This window comes from Hemiscyllium ocellatum, chromosome 11 (assembly GCF_020745735.1).
Source record: "Hemiscyllium ocellatum isolate sHemOce1 chromosome 11, sHemOce1.pat.X.cur, whole genome shotgun sequence".
In the NCBI taxonomy this organism is placed as follows: Eukaryota; Metazoa; Chordata; class Chondrichthyes; order Orectolobiformes; family Hemiscylliidae; genus Hemiscyllium; species Hemiscyllium ocellatum.
In genome coordinates, this window is record NC_083411.1 from 54,812,134 (window position 1) to 54,833,770 (window position 21,637).

At 43.1% G+C, this 21,637-nt stretch overlaps 1 protein-coding gene across 1 annotated transcript in view; it reads left to right on the forward strand.

Moving 5' to 3' along the window:
* The window catches only part of LOC132820004 (FERM and PDZ domain-containing protein 1-like), a 139,368-nt gene that overhangs the window by 40,565 nt on the left and 77,166 nt on the right, over positions 1-21,637 (forward strand). Inside the window, exons 2-3 of the mRNA XM_060831933.1 lie at positions 17,707-17,858; positions 19,511-19,613. Coding sequence (XP_060687916.1) covers positions 17,707-17,858; positions 19,511-19,613 — 255 coding nt within the window. The remainder of the gene's footprint in view (positions 1-17,706; positions 17,859-19,510; positions 19,614-21,637) is intronic.

Below are 21,637 nucleotides of genomic sequence, written 5' to 3' on the forward strand. Positions count from 1 at the left end.
ATACTACATCCTTGCATGACCAGTATTTCATGTGTCGAAGGAGAATATTTTTCCCCAATGAAGGCCCAGTGAATGGTTAGAGTTCAGCTTCCTCCTTCACAAGTCCACTCACTTATCCTGCATATGGCAGCAGTTCTCCTCAGTATTACGTGCCATCCATTTGCATCATGATTAACATGACAGTGAGTGGTCCTCAGCATCAATACCAAAATGCTGTTGAGACCCCCAATATAAAGCTCTCCTCTCTAAATGCCATTCCCTTAACCCCCACAGGCTTCACACTTTTCCAAGTCATTATCCAAGCTCTGTCCATGGGATTAAAACTCGCGCCCACATCCCAGCCTACTCTTCACTCGACCCGTCCTCCTTAATTCCTGTGAATGGAGACAGCTGGCTGACTGTGGCCCACTCTCTTGAGCGACCAGACCTGGCAGCATGGGTCCTGGCCTACCCACATCTCTGGCTGTTTAACACACGTATCCCTAATCATGACAGTACTCTCCTACTGGACTGATCCCTATGGAGACAAAGGACTGACCCTATCCCTGGAGCACAGAGGCACGTGTCTCTGTGCAACACCACCCTGACCATGCACCAGTGTGTGACTAAACCCTGGGCTAGAATGGGAGGCTGCCCTTGACTATCTGTGCTGAGACCCCTGACTGACAAGTGTCCTCTTGGACCTCTCTGTGGACTACTCCCCCATGACTTTGTAGCATGCGCACTGCTTGCTACCATTTCAGTTTGTTTGGTGCAAACACTGAGGCCATGTGGTACAGGTTCCAATGTGATATGGCACACATCCTTGTTGGGCATATACCCTACATCATATCCATCTGCCTGATTGTCTGACTGTGCCAGCCAACCCCTGGCAGGGCAAGCAAAGTCTGCATACAGAGGACAGTTCAAATAGGCACCATGAAATACACACTGAGGGAACAAGGGAACAGCCCTGGTAGACAGCCTGGTAAAGCCTATGGAATGGGTTCCTTTGCCTGTGTGTTCCCTCTGCCCAATACAGCCATTCACTGCAAGTTGCTGGTGGGCACTTCTGGAACAATGTGGCCTTGCAGGGCACAGTACCAGTGTGTTGGAAGATGCCAGGATGGTGGTAATGCCTGCTTGAAAGTAACGTGCTTTTATCAGCAGTGGGACGGGTATGTGCAGCTGGTGATTGTGGATCCAGCTCTACTTTCTAGTTTGTCTGTGGCCAGCATGGATCTCCTGGAGAAAGCAGTTATATTGAACCGGCCAAGAGTCCATTCTGGTCTCCTTGTTGACTTTTTCTGACAGATAGTTTGTCTGGTAAGATCACAACTCGTGATAAGTTGATCTGTTAACCAGCCACTTAACTAACTATAGCGATCATCAGTTGGGTATTTGCTGCTGTCTAGCAAGAATATTTGAAAAAAGCAAACAAAGTGCAGTGAGGTGATCTCAACTGACAAGATTGGCTTTGCCGAAAATCCCAATTGACTGGACCGCTCAGCTTGCCATAAGCCACACCACATGGAGCTGGTCAAGTTTCACCCAATATTTATTTTTACAAAGTTTTGATCTCTATGATGATCATAACCAATTTAAATTCTGAACAGCAAGGACCTGTAAATAATAATTAGATAACAACCAGTTAATTTAGGACACTACGGAGAACTCTGTTTTTAATAATGTAATGCAATCTTTTATGTCCACCAGATCAGGTTGATATAGCCTAGTTCAATGCCTCTTGTAATAAGTAACACATCATTAGGTACTCTGATCCTTCATTAACAGACTGAAATGTAAGCCTAAATCCCTGAAGGGTAACTTGGATCCACAATCCTCTGATTTAAACTCCAAAGTGCTACAGCTGAGTTATGTAAAGATATCCAAATGTTCTGTCTGGTAATGTTTAATGTACAAAGAAAAAGAATGGAGAATGAAGAAAAAATTTGAATGAAGATTGAACACAAAAATAATGCTTGAGTCTATTAAGTAAGTTCAGAAATTTTCTCCAAAAATAACTAACACAAATGCCTTTTCCATTTATCAAACAAAAGTATTTGCATTAACAATCACTGTTTAATTTATTTTCTTTATTGTCCTATAAGTTCTCTATTTTATCTTCTTTTATATTTATCATGTATAATATCATTTATCATATCCCTGTAAGACAATATCACTAGGAAACTTTGTTTATCAATTCTAACAAACCACTTAATCCTCAAAATAATCCTTGTATTCCTATTTGTGGTTCAAGGCCCTATATCACTTTGAGCCTTCACTATGTGTACTCTTTTAATAGAAACAACTTTCTCGCAGGTCATTCAGATCATACATGGGTAGGCTCTCTTTTGACACAACAATACATGAGTATGTGAACTCAGTGTCTTATCTGTGATTGTGGTGAGTACTTTCACTGGTATGTCTGCACCTGAATGCCTGTTACTTTTTCCTTATTTTCTTTGAAGACTAATTGAAGACTAAGGTGTAATATTGCTCAGAAGTAACATTCACTTTGCTTGCATTGTTTGAAAGCCATGAGCAATTAATTGTATTTTAATAGTTGGATAACTTATCATTCTTGCATTTGATTTGCAAAAAACTCTCAAAATAAAATGTTTTGTTTGACTTTTTATTTAGAGCGAGTTCTTATTTTCTCCCAATTCAAAACTTAGTAAATCTTGGGTGTATGCTATGGCACTTTCTATTCATGCAACATTCCCATTCCATTCCTGCCTTTAACTTTGATAGATCACATTTCAAATTTCTCGTGTGATTTGTTTTGTACTACTGCCTGTTAACTTTTTCCTCAGAACAATCTTTTTGACATTCTCCAAAATTGTTTGCGTTCTATTGTTTCCAACATATTTTACCCTCACAGATTTCTGGAATCTTTTATTCCATAAGTTATTTTGCCACATAAACAAATTCTGCCAGTTCATGAACTGCTTGTCCTTGTTGAAAGGTTTTAATTTAGTTACATCCTGACTGAAAATGGCAATTTCTTTTACAGTTCATGTGGGATAGTTCTACTTTCACCCCACTTGGGAAAAAGGGACAATTTGCACTTGAAATTTCATTGATTAGTTTACAGCTCTAGTTTCCATGAAAATGTGTGGGCATGATTACATACATCTGTAAACTAGTAGAAAATAATATAATTGTTACAATAAGATTGAATGACAAATGGGCAATGGAGACGAAAAGTTGCTGTCACCAACCTGGACTAATGGAGTAATTGTTCATTCTCTACTTTGGAGCAATTTGAGGCCTTTCAAGGGTCCATTGCATCATTCAGCCACTTACACAGTACAGGTTAAAGATATCGGAATGATAGAATGGAGGTGGGACAAGGTCTCATTAATCATGTTGCACTTACAATCTCTTACTGCATTTGCATGATGAGTCACATGATGTGTGCATCAGAATAATATCCACTATGTCAAAGGCCCATGAACAGGCATCCAGGGTCCTTCCCTGTTGGAGTCCTCCATATCTCACTGTTGAGGATAATGCAAGCTGCTATTTATGTATGACACAAATGCTAACATTACCAAGGAGCAGTCTCGTTTCTTGGATTCCCCACACCGGTTCAAACAATCACTATCACTGTGACTGTGGTGTAGTGAAGGAGCAGAAACATTGAGGAGATACAAATGCAATAGCAAGCTCAGGAACAGCAGTAACCTCCAGTGGCTGATGAACAGCCTCCATGTGAACAATTCACAGCAAAAGGTCCCGAAGCTGTAGAGGGGACTTGAGTATTTGGCTCCACTGTCATCTCCTCCAGTGCAGCAAGGCACAGTGCCACTGTGAACGAAAATGCTCTGGCCCACCTTGTTAGAATTTGCTGGTTTGTGACCTACAACCTGAAGAAGTGAGTGGCCATCCTGTCCCAGAGGTCATCATCCTAAAGTTTTATGCAACTGGCTACTTTCAATTGTCCTCTGGGAATCTATGTGAGATCTCCCAATCCTCAGCCCACATATATTAAAGCCATGACTAATGTAATTTGTGCCACATCACACCATTTCACCTTGTTTCCTCAAGATGATGTCAGAGCTATAACCCACGCAGTAGGCTTTGCCAATGTAGCTGGCTTCATCTGGAGTAAAGGCACTATGGACATCATGTTGAGAAAAAATTTGATAACATGACTAATATTATCAATAGAAAATGGTTCCATTTGTTTAATATACAAGTAATCTGTGATCATTGGTAACACATTTTAAAGGTGAAAATGTGTTGCTGGAAAAGCGCAGCAGGTCAGGCAGCATCCAAGGAATAGGAAAATCGACGTTTCGGGCATAAGCCCTTCTTCAGGAAGAAGGGCTTATGCCTGAAACGTCGAATCTCCTGTTCCTTGGATGCTGCCTGACCTGCTGCGCTTTTCCAGCAACATATTTTCAGCCCATCTCTGCAAAACAACTTCACATTTTTTGCAATATTCTCTTCCCTTCTGTAGAAGAATCCATTCAATTTTTAATCCAACCAATGAAGGAAATCATTCAATTAATTCCCATCTGTAAAATAATTCATTCTGTTTCATATATTATTCACAATGAAGTAGAAATTGATCCATGTATTCTCCTTATACTATAGTGTAATTCATTCACAGTTTACATCTTACACTTATCTATAGTGCTTTGTTTACATTTTTATTGAAATTTTACAAATGTGAATATTTACATTTTATTCATTTATCTGCAACTGTGGATAAAATCATTTACATTTTATATCTTGTTCCCATCCCTTTCCACCCTACAGTAGAGACCTGCATAACAATTAACTTAATTCTAACTGTAAGGCAGTTTTTTTTTGTAAGTTGTAAGAGACCCTCCTCTTGAAGTGTTGTCTGTGTCTTACTCAGTTGCAAGCTGCCGCTCCAATGCCTCTAACTGACCTCCCAGAATCGCAAACCTGCTGCCATCCTTAATTCGAAGTAGTCCCATCTCCAGATTAATTAAGAGTTCCCCATAGAAATAACAATGAATGACTGTTGTGACCTGTGGGGGCAGGTTCAGGACTTGAGCTTCATTACAGAGCTGTTTCCATTGCCAGTACAATTGCTGTGCCTGTGTATCTTTAAATCTTTGTGACCTACCAATATTGTGGATGACGTCAGAGATCAATATTGGGGCAGAAAGGTGGCAAATGGAATTCAATGTAGCTAAGTGTGAAGTCATTCACTTTGGTAGGAGTAACAAGAAGATGGATTACTGGGCTAATGGTAGGCTACTTGGTAGTGTGGATGAGCAGAGGGATCTTGTCCATGTACACAGATCTCTGAAAGTTGCCACCCAGGTAAATAGTGCTGTGAGGAAGGCATATGGTGTACTGGGCTTTATTGGCAGAGGAATTGAGTTCCGGAGTCCTGAGGTCATGTTGCAGTTGTATAAGACTCTGGTGCGGCCTCATCATTGTGTGCAGTTTTGGTCGCCATACTATAGGAAGGATGTGGAGGCATTGGAACGAGTGCAGAGGAGGTTTACCAGGATGTTGCCTGGTATGGTAGGAAAATCGTATGAGGAAAGACTGAGGCACTTGGGGCTGTTCTCATTGGAGAAAAGAAGGTTTAGGGGAGATTTGATAGAGGTGTACAAGATGATTAGGGGTTTAGATAGGGTAGACACTGAGAACCTTTTACCGCTAATGGAGTCAGCTGTTACAAGGGGACACAGCTTTAAATTAAGGGGTGGAAGGTATAGGACAGATGTTAGGGGTAGATTCTTTACACAGCGGGCTGTGAGTTCATGGAATGCCCTGCCAGTAGCAGTGGTGAACTCTCCCTCTTTATGGTCATTTAAGCGGGCATTGGATAGGCATTTGGAAGTTATTGGGCTAGTGTAGGTTAGGTAGGATTCGGTCGGCGCAACATTGAGGGCCGAAGGGCCTGTACTGCGCTGTATTTTTCTATGTTCTATGTTCTATTGTATAGATTTTATCTATATGCCATCTGTGTAATAGCATTTACATTATCATAATTTTTTGTTTCACAACATGTAATGGTACTTAATCTTGTAAATTTCTTTGTTTGCTTCTCATATCCACTTTTGATGTGTCAAAGGGTACAATGTAGCTGTAGTATCTGAGCACTAGATGCTGCTGAGTCATCAGATTTTAGGTTCAATATTCCCCACTCCAGGGATTTGAGCTCATCATCGAGGCTGACACTTCACTGCAGCACTGAAAGGGTGCTAAACTGTCTGAGGTGCCATTTGTGACTTGAGACATTGAACTGATCTCTGTCTGCTGGCAGTAAAAGATGCAGAACCACTTTTCAAACAAGAATGGGGAGTACACACAGTGTCTCAGTCAATGTTTACCTCTCAACCAACATCATAATTGTCCATTTAAGTTATTGCTCCTGGTGGGATCTTTTTGTGCAGAAATTGGATGCTGCATTTCTCTGCACTTACGTGACTACATTTCCAAAGTAATTCATTCACTATAAACATTTTGGGACACGGTGAGTCATGCTGTATAAGTTCAAATATTTCTGTTCTTACCATCTTGGTATAAGAATATTTGTATTCCAATATTTGTGAGTTTAAAATGATAGTAATTGGGTGCCATTAGTGAATATGTAAACCATCTTGAACCTCAATGTTTGCATTTCAAGTCCTGCTGGCCTCCCAATCTCCTTGGGATATAAACTCTACTGTATCCAACAAATCCAGCTGAATTTTAACTCCTAAGAACTGTTAAATGGGAGCAGATGTTGGAGGTTTGGGATCGAGGGGGGAGTTGGGGAAGTGTCCTAGACTCGGCCATTTTCACCTCCTTCCACAATAACCTTCCCTCCATCTTAATGTCAGGAGTAGGGATGTTCACCCATGATTGCACGGTTCAGTTCCATTCATAATTCTTCTGGTGAACAAAACAGTTCAGACTCATTTGAGGCAAATGCTATGAATGTGTCTCTTTAAAAGAGAGTAATTGAATTGAATTGAATTGAAGTTATTGTCACGTGTACCGAGGCACAGTAAAAAGCTTTGTCTTGCAAGCAATACAGGCAGATCACAGAGTTAAGTAGCATAGATAAGTAAATAATAGGTAAACAGCAGCAAAAACAAAAATACAGATACAGGTGAATGTCAAGAGTTTGTGAGTCCATTCAGTATTCTAACAACAGTAGGATAGAAACTGTTCCAAAACTGGCTGGTGCATTTGTTCAGGCTTCTGTACCTTCTCCCCGATGGCAGAGATTGTAGAAAAACATTGCCAGGTTGGGATGGATCTTTGAGAATGCTGCTGGCCTTTCCTTGACAGTGGGCCTGGTAGATGGATTCTATAGATGGGAGGTTGGCCTTTGTGAGTGTCCGGGCTCAGTTCACCACTCTCTGTAACCGTCTCTGATCTTGAATGGTACAGCTACCAGACCAGATAGTGATACATCCAGACAGATTGCTTTTGATGGTGATCCTATAAAAGGATGAGTAATATCCCGCCGAAAGTCAATAATGAGTTCCTTGGTTTTGCCGACATTGAGAGCTAGGTTGTTCTCAGTGCATCATTTTTCCAGGTCTTCCACTTCCCGTCTGTAGTCGGTTTCGTCACCATCTGAGATTTGACCGACTATGATGGTGTCATCAGCGAACTTGTAAATGGCATTAGTCTGGTATTTGGCGATGCAGTCATGGTTATACAGTGAATATAGTAGGGGGCTGAGTACGTGCCCCTGGGGGGCTCCAGTGTTGAGTGTTAGTGAGGATGAAATATTGCCCCCAGTCTTCACTGATTGTGGCCTGTGGGTCAGGAAATTGAGGATCCAGTTGCAGAGAGTGGGGCTTAGTCCAAATCAGTAAGTTTAGTAATCGAGGGGATAATAGTGTTGAAGGCTGAACTGTCATCAATGAGTAGGATTCTTACATAGCAGTTCTTGGTGTCAAGATGTTCTAGGGAGGAGTGAAGGGCAAGTGATATGGCATCTGACATGGATCTGTTGGTCCAATAAGCAAATTGGAGTGGATCAAGAGTAGTGGGGAGGCTGGAGTTGATTAATGCCATGACCAGCCTTTCAAAGCACTTCATGACCACCGAAGTTAGGGCCACTGGGTGGTGGTCATTGAGACATACTGCATGAGCCTTCTGAGACACAGGGGTGATGTTGGCCCTCTTGAAACAGGCAGGGACAGTGGCCTGCTGCAGGGAGAGGTTGAAGATGTCCGAGAAGACCTCTGCCAGTTGATCTGCACATGAGTGCACGTTCTGGTACTCTGTCTGGTCCCATCACTTTCCTTGGATTCACGTGAAGAAAAACTGATCTGACCTCTGATGCAGTGACTGTCGTCAGGACTTGTCATATTAGGTGTTACCTCTCTGCTGAAATTCTGCTCAAAGCGAGGATAGAAGGTGTTGAGATGATCTGGGAGGGATGTATCATTGTCAGCTATCTTGCACTGACTCTTTTTAGAACTTGTGATGTCATTCAGTCCTTGCCATAGTCTCCAGGTGTCAGTCTGGGTCTCTAGTTTGGATCGGTATTGGTCCTGTCTTAATAGCTCTGCGGAAGTCATACTTGAATTCCTTATATTTGAGTGGGTCTCCTGATCTGAAGGCCTCACACCTGGTTTTTATCAGGTTCTGTATGTCCTGATTCATCCTGGGTTTCCTGTTGGGGAACACCCGGATTGACATCCTCAGTTGTGTTCATGAGATGTCTCCTTTAACCTGAGGTGTGACAAAAAGTCCTGAGTAGGGATAGTGGTGATTATATTTAACGTCAATCCAGAGACAAGCCCATGTGATCTTTTGCTGTGCCCCAAACGTCTACAAGATGGATACAGTATCAAGAACAAATCCACAATCTTCTCAACTTTCTATCAAGCTCTCCTGGGTTCACCAGGATCCCTGAAATGGGTGGATTATCTTACAAACCATAGTTAAACAGGTTGGTACTCTACTCCCAGGAGTTTAAATGAATGAGAGGTGAGCTCATTGAAACATTTTAGATTTTTAATGGACTTGTCAGGGTAAATGCAGAGAGGATGTTTCCCCTCACGGGAACATCTAGGGGCAAAGGGCATAGTCTCAGAATTAAAGGCACCAATTTAAGACTGATGTAAGGAGTAATTTCTTCTTTCAGGGGTTTGTGAGTCTTTGGAACTTCTTGCACAGTGAGCTATTTGGAGCAGAGTCCTTCTGTGTACTTAAGGCTGAGACAGCTAGATTCTTGCTCAGTTGGGGAATCAAGGGTTACGGGAAAAGAGCTGGAAAGTGGAACATGAAGAATGTCAGATAAGGCGTGATCCTATTGAATGGCAGAGCAGGCTTGAGACTGTAAGAGCAGAGATGAGACTCTATGAGGCTCTGGTCAGACTGTGTTTGGAATATTAGGAGCAGTTTTGAGCCTCATATCTAAGGAAGAATATGCTGGCATTGGAGGGGGAGCCAGAGGTTGTTTACAAGAATGATCCCAGGGACAAAGGCTTGTTGTGTGGTGAGTGGTTGAGGACTCTGGGACTGTACTTGATGGAATTTAGAAGAATGAGGGGGGATCTGATTGAAATTTACAGAGTACTGAGAGGCCTGGATAAAGTGGATGTGGAGAAGATGCTTCCACCAGTAGGAGAGACGAAGACCTGAGGGCACAGTTTCAGAGTGAAAGGATGACCCTTTAGAACTGAGATGAAGAGGAATTTCTTCAGCCAGAGAGTGGTGAATCTGGGGAACTCATTGCTACAGAAGACTGTGGAAGCTAAACCATTGTGTGTCTTTAAGAAAGAGATAGATAGTTTCATGACTGGGAAGGAGATCATGGATTCTGGGGAGAAGGCAGGAGAATGGGGTTGAAAAATATATCAGAGCTGAAAATGTGTTGCTGGTTAAAGCACAGCAGGTTAGGCAGCATCCAAGGAACAGGAAATTCGACGTTTCGGGCCAGAGCCCTTCATCAGGGGGCTCTGGCCCGAAACGTCGAATTTCCTGTTCCTTGGATGCTCCCTAACCTGCTGTGCTTTAACCAGCAACACATTTTCAGCTCTGATCTCCAGCATCTGCAGACCTCACTTTTTACTTGAGAAATATATCAGCCATGATTGAGTGGCAGTGCAGACTCAATGGGCTGAATTACCTAAATCTGCTCCTGTATCTTACAGTCTTCTGGACACCACTCCCTGCTGTATCAAGTTGCAACTTCTAGTGGAAAAAGAAACCCAAATCAAAACCCAAATTAAAAATGCAATGATAATCTTCACACCTTGGCACCGTAAAGGGGCTGGAAGAGAAAGGCAAGGTTGATACTGCGGTGTCGAGGCATTGGTAGGAATCAATTTTTCTGTTTGAAGTGAGGGAGTAGAACTGTTGAGACTTTTGGAGCAATAGGGAAGGGAGGCAAGCAGCATTGAGTGGACCTTGCTGGTGGATCGTGTAGATTGACTGAGGGGAATGACATTTAAAGAACGTTAGAAGATGCAATTTGACGTGATAGGGGGCAGTGAGCTCAATAGAAAGCTCTGAATCATGTGGGACTTGTTCTTGTAGGCTTATCTATCCACCTGATGTTTGATGCATGATGAAAGGAGTTGTAAGACGGACCTTGATTCCATTGGTTAGATACTCATCACGAGTTGCCCACAGGCCCACTATCAATGAGGGAAGCTGATGCTGCTGGCCCAGTCAAAGAGCTTAATAATCTCAATGAGAGAGAGAGAGAGAGGTGGGTTCTGCTGAGGTACAAGACCTTGGGAGCTCAGCCAGGGAAGTTTGAAAAAATAGATAAAATCAGGAGCTGAGAGTTGGAGGTGCAATCCTTGCAAGACGATCATTGCAGCTGCTGGAACTGCTTGCAGCTCCCTCCCTGAGCTATCAGTCCTGAACGTTGAGCTGTTGTTGAGATGCTGCCACCATTTAACTGGCTTTCCCCCTGCATCGGGGGCGATTGCCTCACCACCAGCAAAATGACCCCTAATTGGGGCTTCAATTATGTTTTTGCAACCAAACATCCACTCCCTCCATCACTGACAACAGTGTGTACTATCTTCATTATGCACTGCAGCAATTCACCGACGATCCTCAGACAGCACCTTCCAATCCTACGACCATTTCCACTCAGAAGGACAAGAGCAGCAGATACATGGGAATACCGTTGACTAAGACCCCTCCAAACCACTCACCATCCTGACTGGAAATATATCGCCGTTCCTTCACTATGCTGGGTCAGAATCCTGAAATTCCCTCCGTGAGGGTATTGTGGGTCTACCCACAGCACATGGACTGCAACGGTTCAAGAAGATATCTTCCTGCCCAACTTGTCAAGGGCAACTAGGGACAGGCAATAAATGTTAGCCAGCCAGTGACATCCATGTCCCAGAAATGAATAAAAAAAGCCCGTTTCCTCCCCCCCCCACCGGTGGACAGTCTCTGCATCCGTTCCCTCCACTGGGAAAAAAGCCCTTTTGAAATGACTACCTGACTACTCAGGCCCCTAGGAATCTTAGTGGCCCACAAACCGGTAAACACTTTTCACCAACTCCTCACAAAAGTTAAAGACCCGATACCCCCATTCAACAGGATGAACATAATCTACAAAGATACCCTGCAAGGCCTGTGAAAAACAGTACATAGGACAAACAGGAAGAAAAGTTGACCATATGAATGCATGAGCATCAACTCCCCACTGCCAGACTGAACCAGTACTCTGATTTCCACCCACACGGACAACGAAGGACACAAATTCAACTGGGACAATGTAACCATCCCAGCACAGGCAAAATAGAGACACATGAGAGAATTCCTTAAAGCCTGTCACTCCAGCTGGAACTCAATCAATAAACATATCGAACAGGATCTGATATACAAACCATTCAGATACAGAACTGGAAGTACCAAAAAGCAGAGACACACAAGTACCAGGCAGGACAGACCGACAGCACTTTATCGAAGACACACTGATGATGTCACCTAGCAAGGTGACAAAACGTCTGCAGAAAACCACACCAGTTCAGCGAATGAATCTATGACCAAATCCATAACCCTACGAATCTTTTCAAAAACCCGAAGCCCTTTTGGCCGTATCACATCAAACAGCCAATCACACATGGCCACTCACCATTACACCAGCTCTTCTATCTCCTGGTCCACGTCCGGGAGGTTTATAAAATCCTGGTTTCTATTCTCAGAATCATTAACATGGATATTACATTTACAACATAGCCTTTACCTTGCTGATTTCTCTCAATTATGGCATTACATGCCGTGTACTGTAAAGCAAGTCAACGTTGAATTTATAAAACTACATTTTGTCACCAAAAGCATTATCGTTTTTGTAAATAAAATCTCACAAACAAAACAGAATGACCCTTTTCAGAAGCACAAAGCGCTTTCAGTTGTTGAGAGTTTTGATTTTCCCTTGTCTATAATATAACAAAGAGCCACAATTGCTCCATCGTTAAAAGCCTTTGTGAATTATTTATCTGCACGAGATCATGTCAATCACCTTGTCTGGAAGTACCGGTTTTCTGATAGCCTGAAGTCAGATTAAATTTAATGTAACATAAATACCCTACTCCTTTCAGCTGCATCTTTGTTCCAATCCAGACTGTTTCATGAAAAATTGTTGCGCAATTAAAGAAGTAATTTTCACCCACAGATCATCAGCTCACATCTCTGTACAATTGAGAGAATACTGTAGCTTAGACATTGGACAGTAGTCCTGTAGGCTCGAAGTCAGGCCTCCTGATCTTTGTCTGATGTACATTCCTTTTGAAATAGAAATACTAAATAGTAAAATGTACTCTTAAATCCCATTGCAGGATGATTAAAAGAAGGGGACTGTTCCACAAACATAGCTCAGGTATTTTCAAAGAACTGATTGGGGGTGGTCACAATGTACAAAACATTTGAAAGGTTAGATACAGTTCATACTTATACTGTCTAGCTTCTTAATATGGGCATCATGATAGTCTGACTGGCTCTCACTCAGAGCTGAAGCATCTTTAATACCCGATTCCAGTCGCTGACCAGAATTGACAGTGAGATGTTCCAGTCTGCTCCCAGTGTTCTGGTCTGGCGGTGTTTGTGTGTGTGTTTGTGTTGGGGGTAGTGTGGTTATAGTGTGGTCATCAGGAAGGGCTTTTGCCCGAAAAGTCGATTTCGCTGCACTTTGGATGCTGCCTGAACTGCTGTGCTCTTCCAGCACCACTAATCCAGAATCTGGTTTCCAGCATCTGCAGTCATTGTTTTTACCTCGTAATGTGGTTACAGGGAGAGGGCTGGAGATAGGGCACAGTGTAGAGGGCTCGCTCCTTCCACCGCCTGTGGTGACCTGGCTAAGTCCCCTGTTTATAATTCACAATTTTAATAAGTGGTAGAGCAGGCCATCCCTGCTGTTTCCCCTGACCTGCAGAGGGGTGTTGCTATGGTAACCTCTGTTAGGCCATCCAGTTGGGGTCTGCATGGAACACTTCAGTGCACGGAATCTTGTTGCCCACCAATTAAACAAAAACATTCTAATCAGATTCAAACCCAGCAAGGAGACTTCCTCTGCGTTTGTTTAAAAAATCTCACTGATTTGAACTGATCTGTTGCTTTTTTGCAAACTTTTTGTCAAGTACATCCTTTGAACATCCTGTACTTTCCAATACAGTGAAGTCGGGCTGAATTCTCCGATTTCTCCTTAAAGTGTGACGGCCAGTGAGTTTCACAGTGGCCCACAATCAATTTTCTAACACCGTCTTCTACGTTTCTCCTCACTAATTATAATCCTGAGATGATGGCTGCATTTCTCATGAAATCGTGTTTCCTGTGCTCCAGGTAAGATCTTCTCCTGGTTTCCTTGTACCACCCACCCCTGCCCCAAAAGCCCAGCTGCCACTACTTCAGACTCTCCCAATCAGCATTGATCTCTCAGACTGCAGGGGCTCGATCTGGAAACGGTCTCAAGGGGAAAGACAAGCTCCTTCCAGGACAGAGATCTGAAGGTGCTGCTGGGCTGTCTGGTGGAGAGGATGGGAATCCTTATCCTTGCTCACCTCCCCCATCCCCCAAAGGGGAACACCATAACAAAGACAACCAACCTTGGCATAAAGAGCAGTGTGGGTCAGTGCTGTGTACAGAGTGAAAAGATTTTCTGCACTCTGCAAGATCAAGTACCACCATCTTCTCTCTGTTACCTCTTACTCAGGATACGGCACATGCATTTGCCAAGGCTCATGAACTACTTGCATGCATCGTGTTCCACCCAAGGGCTCACAGCATCACATCCTCCCAAACTGCTAACCCTTTCTGCATTTCCAGCTTACTCACTGGGAACACCTGATGACTTCTTGTGACAATGCTGTGGCTTTAGGAAGTGTGTTTTGTCCTGGTTACAATTAAGCAAAGTTTTAAGGCAGAGGTGCCGAATTGGCTCGTGAGAGCCTAGAAAGTAAACAACTTGGGAGGCCTTGTTTTTATTTAAAGTTGGAATAATAGGTGCAGCCTGGATGGGTGTGGCCAGCTCTCACAAATCAGGATTTCTAGTTTTTAGTTTTTTTAGTTTTGAAATTCAGCATCGGTTGCTATTGTGATGTTGAAAAAGTGGAACCTATTTTCCCCATCTCTTGATTATAGCCAAAAGTTAGCGGTTCTCTTCGTAGGTTGTTGGATTACATGTGAGACAAAATCTGTTTTCGAATTTGCCTTTTTGCCAAAAGGAGTGTTTATGGAATACTACTATATTGAAACAGTTAATTAGTAATAATTGTTGTATCTATTGTTCTGTTAAGTTTTCCAGTCGAGTTAATTTATTCTAAGTTCTTCTTTCTTTTGTTGCATTTTAACTATATCATTTGAATACATTACGTTTTGTTTAATAGCAAGTAGTTTGACTAGAAAATAGTTTCTGGAACATGGCACTTTACATCTGTCTTTAAAATAATAAAAAATTAGGGCCTAGTCTACCTTCTTAAAATATTTTGAGAGGGTCTGGTCCATAACACTCTCCTGCTCATCATCACCTCCTTCCGCTCATGTGTCCCTCTCTGTCATACTGAGTCTCTCCCTTTGTCTCATTGCAAAGAAAAGCTGGCCACACCCTCACAGATTGATCCCTCAACTGACCTACCTGTAATCACTACACTACATCACTTGAACTGACTGTGACCATCCCCATATAGTGTGATTGAATGACTGTGGTGGATCCTCTAACGTTCACACATCACCACTTACTCAAAGCACACGAATTGTATTTGGTGTGTAAGCAGCTGGCAGTCTGAGTGATGATAGTCTCTGACATTCTGTAACCTGGTGCTAAAGTTAATGAGCGTCAATCCGCCATGTCAGCATCGATGTGTGAAGTGCATTGGGTGATGGCAGGATGCGTCTTCACCAAGCTATAATTGTCAGGAACTGGCTCTGACCTTTCTGTTGGGAATTTTCACTGTCTCCGTTTCGTGGTAGAGGAGAGATGTTTTGGAAAAGCGATGTAAGTCGGTCAAATTGGGCTTTTAATGAACTGCAAATGCACTGAAATAAGGTCGTCACCTCTTTGAACTCACCTTTCTAAGCTCAGGGCAAGTCAAGACCTTCTTTTGCAATGATGCAAATCTATACTTTTTTCTTTCTCACCTTATTTTGTCACCACACTTGTCATTACTCTCATGACATCAGGGTGGGAGAATTCACTCAAAATTTGAAAATTAAACCTAAGCCTTTCAAATTCACAACTGTCCCAGAAGATGGCATTCCAAGGTAATGTCTGGGACTGTAATTTTCAAAGTTTCCCAGCACTGGATCAAAATCCCATGGCCATTTGATGTCTCACCCAATAATTCAGATCTCTGAATCATTTATAGAGTCAGGGCAACACGAAAAGAGTATTAAATCCAATTCATCCATGAGGACCAGATAACTTAATTTAGTCCCATTTGCCAGCACTTAGCCCACATCCCTCTAAACCCTTCCTGTTCATATACCCATCCAGATGCTTTTTCACTGTTGTAATTATGCCAATGTCCACCACTTCCTCTGACAGCTCATTCCATGCACACACCACCCTTTGTGTGAAAACGTTGCCGCTTAGGACTCTTTTAAATCTTTCCCTTTTCATCTTGAACCTCTGCCCTCTAGTTTTGGATTCCCCTACCCCATGGAAAAGTCCTTATCTATTTACCCTCACGATTTTATAAATCTCTGTAAGGTCACCCCTCAGCCTCCAGGGAAAACAGCCAATCTGGTGGCAGTGACTCTGTTGTCGTTGTGTATCCCTCCTCCACATTCGTGTTTTGCTCCTTGATTTGTTCCATTCTGACTTAATTTACCTAACACAATTACCCTCTTTGTTATTGTCCAGTCTTCAATCTCAGCACAGACCATCCCATGTTTTTTTCTTTCCACTCTCTACCCTTGCATTTGCTTAAAACCTGGTACATCCCTAAGGCTAGGATTTAATGTGGTGAGTACAAAGTGTGGGCATAGGTGACTTCAAGGGGCATTAACCTACTTAGGCCCTCTTTATCACCCCAGCATGAAAGTTCATTGGATTAAGCATCAATTTGGTACTTAAGGGCTTCTCCTTTGTCCAATCAGGAGCCTGCTCACTGAATCCTTGCCCTGTCCACCACCCACCCAGAGGTAACTGCTCAATCAGAAATTTGTAGGCTCAGGGTTGGAAGCACAAGTGGCACACCATGACCAGCTTCACCAGTGGGTAAGAAAGTGGGTATTTTGGGGACACTATTGGGGATGGGGTGAGTAACCCTCCCTGTCCCAATTAGCCCCAGATTCAGGCAAGTGGAGCTTCCCTGTGAAGAAAACACGCCCTGTTCCCACCAGCTGGGAGAGAGGGTATTCAGCCCAATGAGTGGCTTAGGCCCTTGGAATCAAGGGTTATGGAGATAAGGCAGGAAGTGGATATTGATTAGGAATGATCAGCCATGATCATATTGAATGGCGGTGCAGGCTCGAAGGGCTGAATGGCCTACTCCTGCACCTATTGTCTATTGTCTATTAGCTGGTGATTCAAAAGCTTCACTTGTTGGCGGGCTGAGGATGCCCACCATGGATTTTCCTGCCCGGAGTGGAGGTGGTGAAAAAGGGACTGAGTACACCTCTGGGTGAACTCAACCAAATATTTGCCCTTTCCTCACCATCTCCAGGGAGGGGAAATTGCACCCTGACTTTACCCACTTCTGATGAAGGCATATTGGAGCCTGAGCAGACCATTCAGCCCCTTGAGCCTGTTCCGCCATTCTAGACCATGGACTAATCAATCACCTCAATGGGCGTGTCAGTGACTCACGAACCTGAAAGTTTCTCCACAGATGCTGCCGAACTTGCTGAAAATTTCCTGGTTTTATTCACTAACTACATTTTGATCTCATCCTAGCCAATTTGCTGCAGTTTGGACAGAGCAGAGGTTCTGTGACTCATAGCTTCTGTCTTTGATTCTATTAACTCACCAAGAATCTTCTGATCCTTTGACATTCTCGAAACAGCTTGCTGGAATTTTTCACCCTGGTTTTGGCAGGTTCCTAGAGAATGGGTGTGTCAGTTTTGAGGTGGATACAGAGAAGCAGAGGAAATCCCTTTTACAATGACCTCTCTCTCAGAAAGACAATGCGATGGGGAGAGACTACGAGTGAGAATTTTGCAGGAACCTGACCGAGTCCAGGCTGGGGGTGGGGGATGGGGGATTGAAGGGGTGTGGTGAGGATGGGTGAGAGGTGGATTAAATAATATGGAAAATAATAAGATTCTGACAATGATTGACAAATGTGACCCTTGCTTTGTTTGTGATTGAAGTAATCAAGGTCCAGCCGATGGAGCAGCTGCTAACACAAACCAGCCGAGCAGCCCTTTGAAGGTCACAGTGAAGATTATCAAAGATCCACTCCTGGACTACGGTTTTATGGTCTCAGAAGATTCACCAGTATGTGTGAAGTCTGTCACTGCAGGTAAATACCTAGGAATGGGAGGTTCCAATGTGGCAGCACGGCAGCACAGCAGTTAGCACTGCTGCCTCACAGCACCAGAGACACAGGTTCAATTCCAGTGTCAGGCAACTGTCTGTGTGGAGTTTGTACATTCTCCCCGTGTCTGCGTGGGTTTCCTCCGGGTGCTCCGGTTTCCTCCCACAGTCCATAAATGTGCAGGTTAAGCAAATTGGCCATGCTAAACTGCCTGTAGTGTTAGGTGAAGGGGTAAATGTAGGGGAATGGGTCTGGGTGAGTTGCGCTTCGGCGGGCCGGTGTGGACTTGTTGGGCCGGAGGGACTGTTTCCACACTGTAAGTAATCTAATCAAACTGAGGGAAGGTCTGAAGTGTTTTCAAGAGGGGCTGAGGGTCTGATAGGGCCAGGGCTTTTAACTGATACAGTCCATCTCAACACCTCCAGCATTAACTCTGAACTCTTCTCAATCTTTGTCAGTTTTGCCATGGTGACAATACTTCAAGTGGAATTTTCTCTTCATGACCATTGAAGTTCGGGCCACTGGGCGGTAGTCACTGAGACATGCAGCATGAGCCTTCTTAGACACAGAGATAATGTTGGCCCTCTTGAAACAGGCAGGGACAGTGGCCTGCTGCAGGGAGAGGTTGAAGGTGTCTGAGAAGACCTCTGCCAGTTGATCTGCGCATGCTCTGAGTGCACGGCCTGGTACTCTGTTTGGTACCATCACTTTCCTTGGATTCACACGAAGGAAAACTGATCTGACCTCTGATGCAGTTCTTCTCCCTTTCTCAACTGTTGGAGTGACATGAGTAATTTTTTCAGTCTGTGGGACCAGTTCCTCAGCTTTGATAGGTTACAGTCAGGGCATATGCATTGTCTGCACCAATTCTCCTTTAAAACTCTGGCATGGAATCTTCTGCTCTGAGTGATTTGTCACACTTTCATGCCTTTAACTTGTTCATTATTTTCATAGAATCATCATTGAATCCCTCCAGTGCAGATAGAGGCTATTCGGCCCATTGAGTCTGCACTAACCGTTTGAACAGCATCTCACCCCATCTCCTTAACTCCACATTTACCACAGTTAACCCACCTAGCCTACACACTATGGGGCAATTTAGCACGGCCAATCCACCCAGCCTGCACATCTTTGGACTGGCAGGAAACCGGAGCACCTGAAGGAAACCCACATAGATATGGAGGGGGAAGGTAGAAGCTCCACACAGGCAGATTTGCTTTGGTTATTTTGGTGAGCTCCTGTCCTTGGTCCAATATCAATTTCCTTCTGATTTCTAGCATGCTGGTCCTCGGGTTCTACGCTGTGATTATTCAACACACACAAGAATCCTTAGTTCCATTGACATTATCTGTGTTCCCTAGTTCTTTATAAGAAAGTCACAAACAGGTACAATCCACCTCTCTCTCTCTCTCTCTCTCCACAATCTGAGAAATGCATCATTCCCTTTTCATTGAGATGAGACAAGCTTCAGGCAGCAAGATGTGCAGTTGTAAAAAAAAAGTATGAATAATTATCTGTTTTTTTTAACCTTTGCATATGCTAATAGCTTCCCATGTACTTTCAGTTTTTTCTCCTCTTTCTGTGAGGGACAACTAATGCTCCATTCAAAAATATGCTGACTTCATTTTGCTTCTTAGGTGGTCCTGGAGAGGGAAAGCTATTCCCAGGTGACCAGATTTTACAAATTAACGACATGCCTCTGAATACAATTTCCCAGGAACGTATCGATAACATTATTAGGTGAGGACCCTTTTAGCGCATTCACTGAATGTAAAGTTTTAATAGTTACCACCAGCTAATCATTAATGGCCAGAGTCGTAGGTAGACAGGATAGTGAAGAAGATGTTATGGTTTCCTTTATTGTTCAATGCATTGAACATAGGAGTTGGGATGTCATGTTGTGGATGTACAGGACATTGGTTAAGCCACTTTTGGAATATTACGTGCAATTCTGGTCTCCTTCCTATCGGAAGGATGTTGTGAAACTTGAAAGGTTTCAGAAAAGATTTATAAGGATGTTGCCAGGGTTGGAGGATTTGAGCAATGGGGAGAGGTTGAACAGGCTGGGGCTGTTTTCTCTGGAACTTCAGAGGCTGAGGGGTGACCTATAGATGTTTATAAAATCATGAGAGGCCTGGTTGGGGTAAATAGCCAATGACTTTTCCCTGGGTGGGGGAGTCCAGAACCAGAGGGCATAGGTTAGGGGATATAACAGGGTCTTAAGGGGCTTTTCACGCAGAGGGTGCTGCATGTATGGAATGAGCTGCCAGAGGAAGTAGTGGAGGCTGGTACAATTGCAACATTTAAAAGACATCTGAATAGGAAGGGTTGAGAGGGATGTGGGCCAAATGCTGGCAAATGGGACTAGATTAATTTAGGATATCTGTTCGGCATGGATACGTTGGACTGAAGGGTCTGTTTCTGTGCTGTACATCTCTATGACCTTATTTGAGGGCTGTCTTTAAGTTTGAAGTTTGAATTGTGAAGTTTTGTGACCTTCAAAGTGCTATATAAATGCAAGTTGTTGGTGGCAAACTCAGAAAATAAAACAAAGCTAAAGTGTAGAAAATTGTTTGCAGTTCTAAAGGGAGATCACCAACAAGACTTAATTGAGTGTCATATGTCTCCTTAGTTCTACAGCAGCTCACCCAGACATCCTGCACAATAGTGTTCTATAATATAAACCATTACATATATTGAATTACACAAACAGTTGAGTTCTCAGTTACTCACAGAGACAAATATTCTGCTGCACGCACAGTCGACATTTCAATCGAAAATTCCATTACACAGACAGTTGAGTAAGTTTTCACACACAAGTTTGAATATTCCATTACACACTTGGCCAGTTCTCTATTACATGCAAACATAATTGAATACCCCATTTTAAACACATTTGAAAATTCAAATACAAAGACAAACTTGTATGCACAATTGAATGCTTAGATATGCGTTAAGAGTGTGGTGCTGGAAAAGCACAGCAGGTCAAGCAGCATTCGAGGAGCAGGAGAATCGACATTTCAGGCAAAAGCCCTTCAACAGAAACCCTTTATTCCTGATGAAGGGCTTTTTCCCGAAACATCAACTCCCCTGCTCCTTGGATGCTGCCTGACCTGCTGTGCTTTTCCAGCACCACAGTCTCGACTCTGATCTCCAGCATCTGCAGTCCTCACTTTCTCCTTCTTTGATATGTGCACTGCCAGGTTATACATACAGTCAAAAACTTGGATATACATATAGTCAAATACTCCATATATACACAATCATGAACTCCATTCCAAGTACTATTGAATGCTCCGTTGTGTACCCTACACAAACAACCAGTACCCCATTACACATACAGCCAATTTCTCCATAAATACAGACAGTTGAACACTCTATTATCCACACAGTTGAGTTCTTGCTTGCTTACCTAAGATGAATTCTCCATTGTATCCACAGTCCCACTATTTATAATTCAGTGTATTCTATCAGAAATGTAGTTAAAGAAAGCATTTTAAGTTAAAGATTGTTCATAAATGATAAACCAAAGCAAGGTGTATGTAGCGTGTGCATTTGTCAAACCCAGAGCCTCTTTTGTTGGAATATATTTCTCCTGTCCAATGCTTGTAGCTCTAGGATTCAGTGCTAAGGTGGTGATCATTACAAAAGAATCTCTCAGTAACTTTACTGAATTTGATTTGCTTCCTGTTAAAGGTGTTATCAAGGGTCTTGGGCTTAAACAGTGTTGTCTGGCTGGATCTTAAGAACTGTTTAGCAGAATA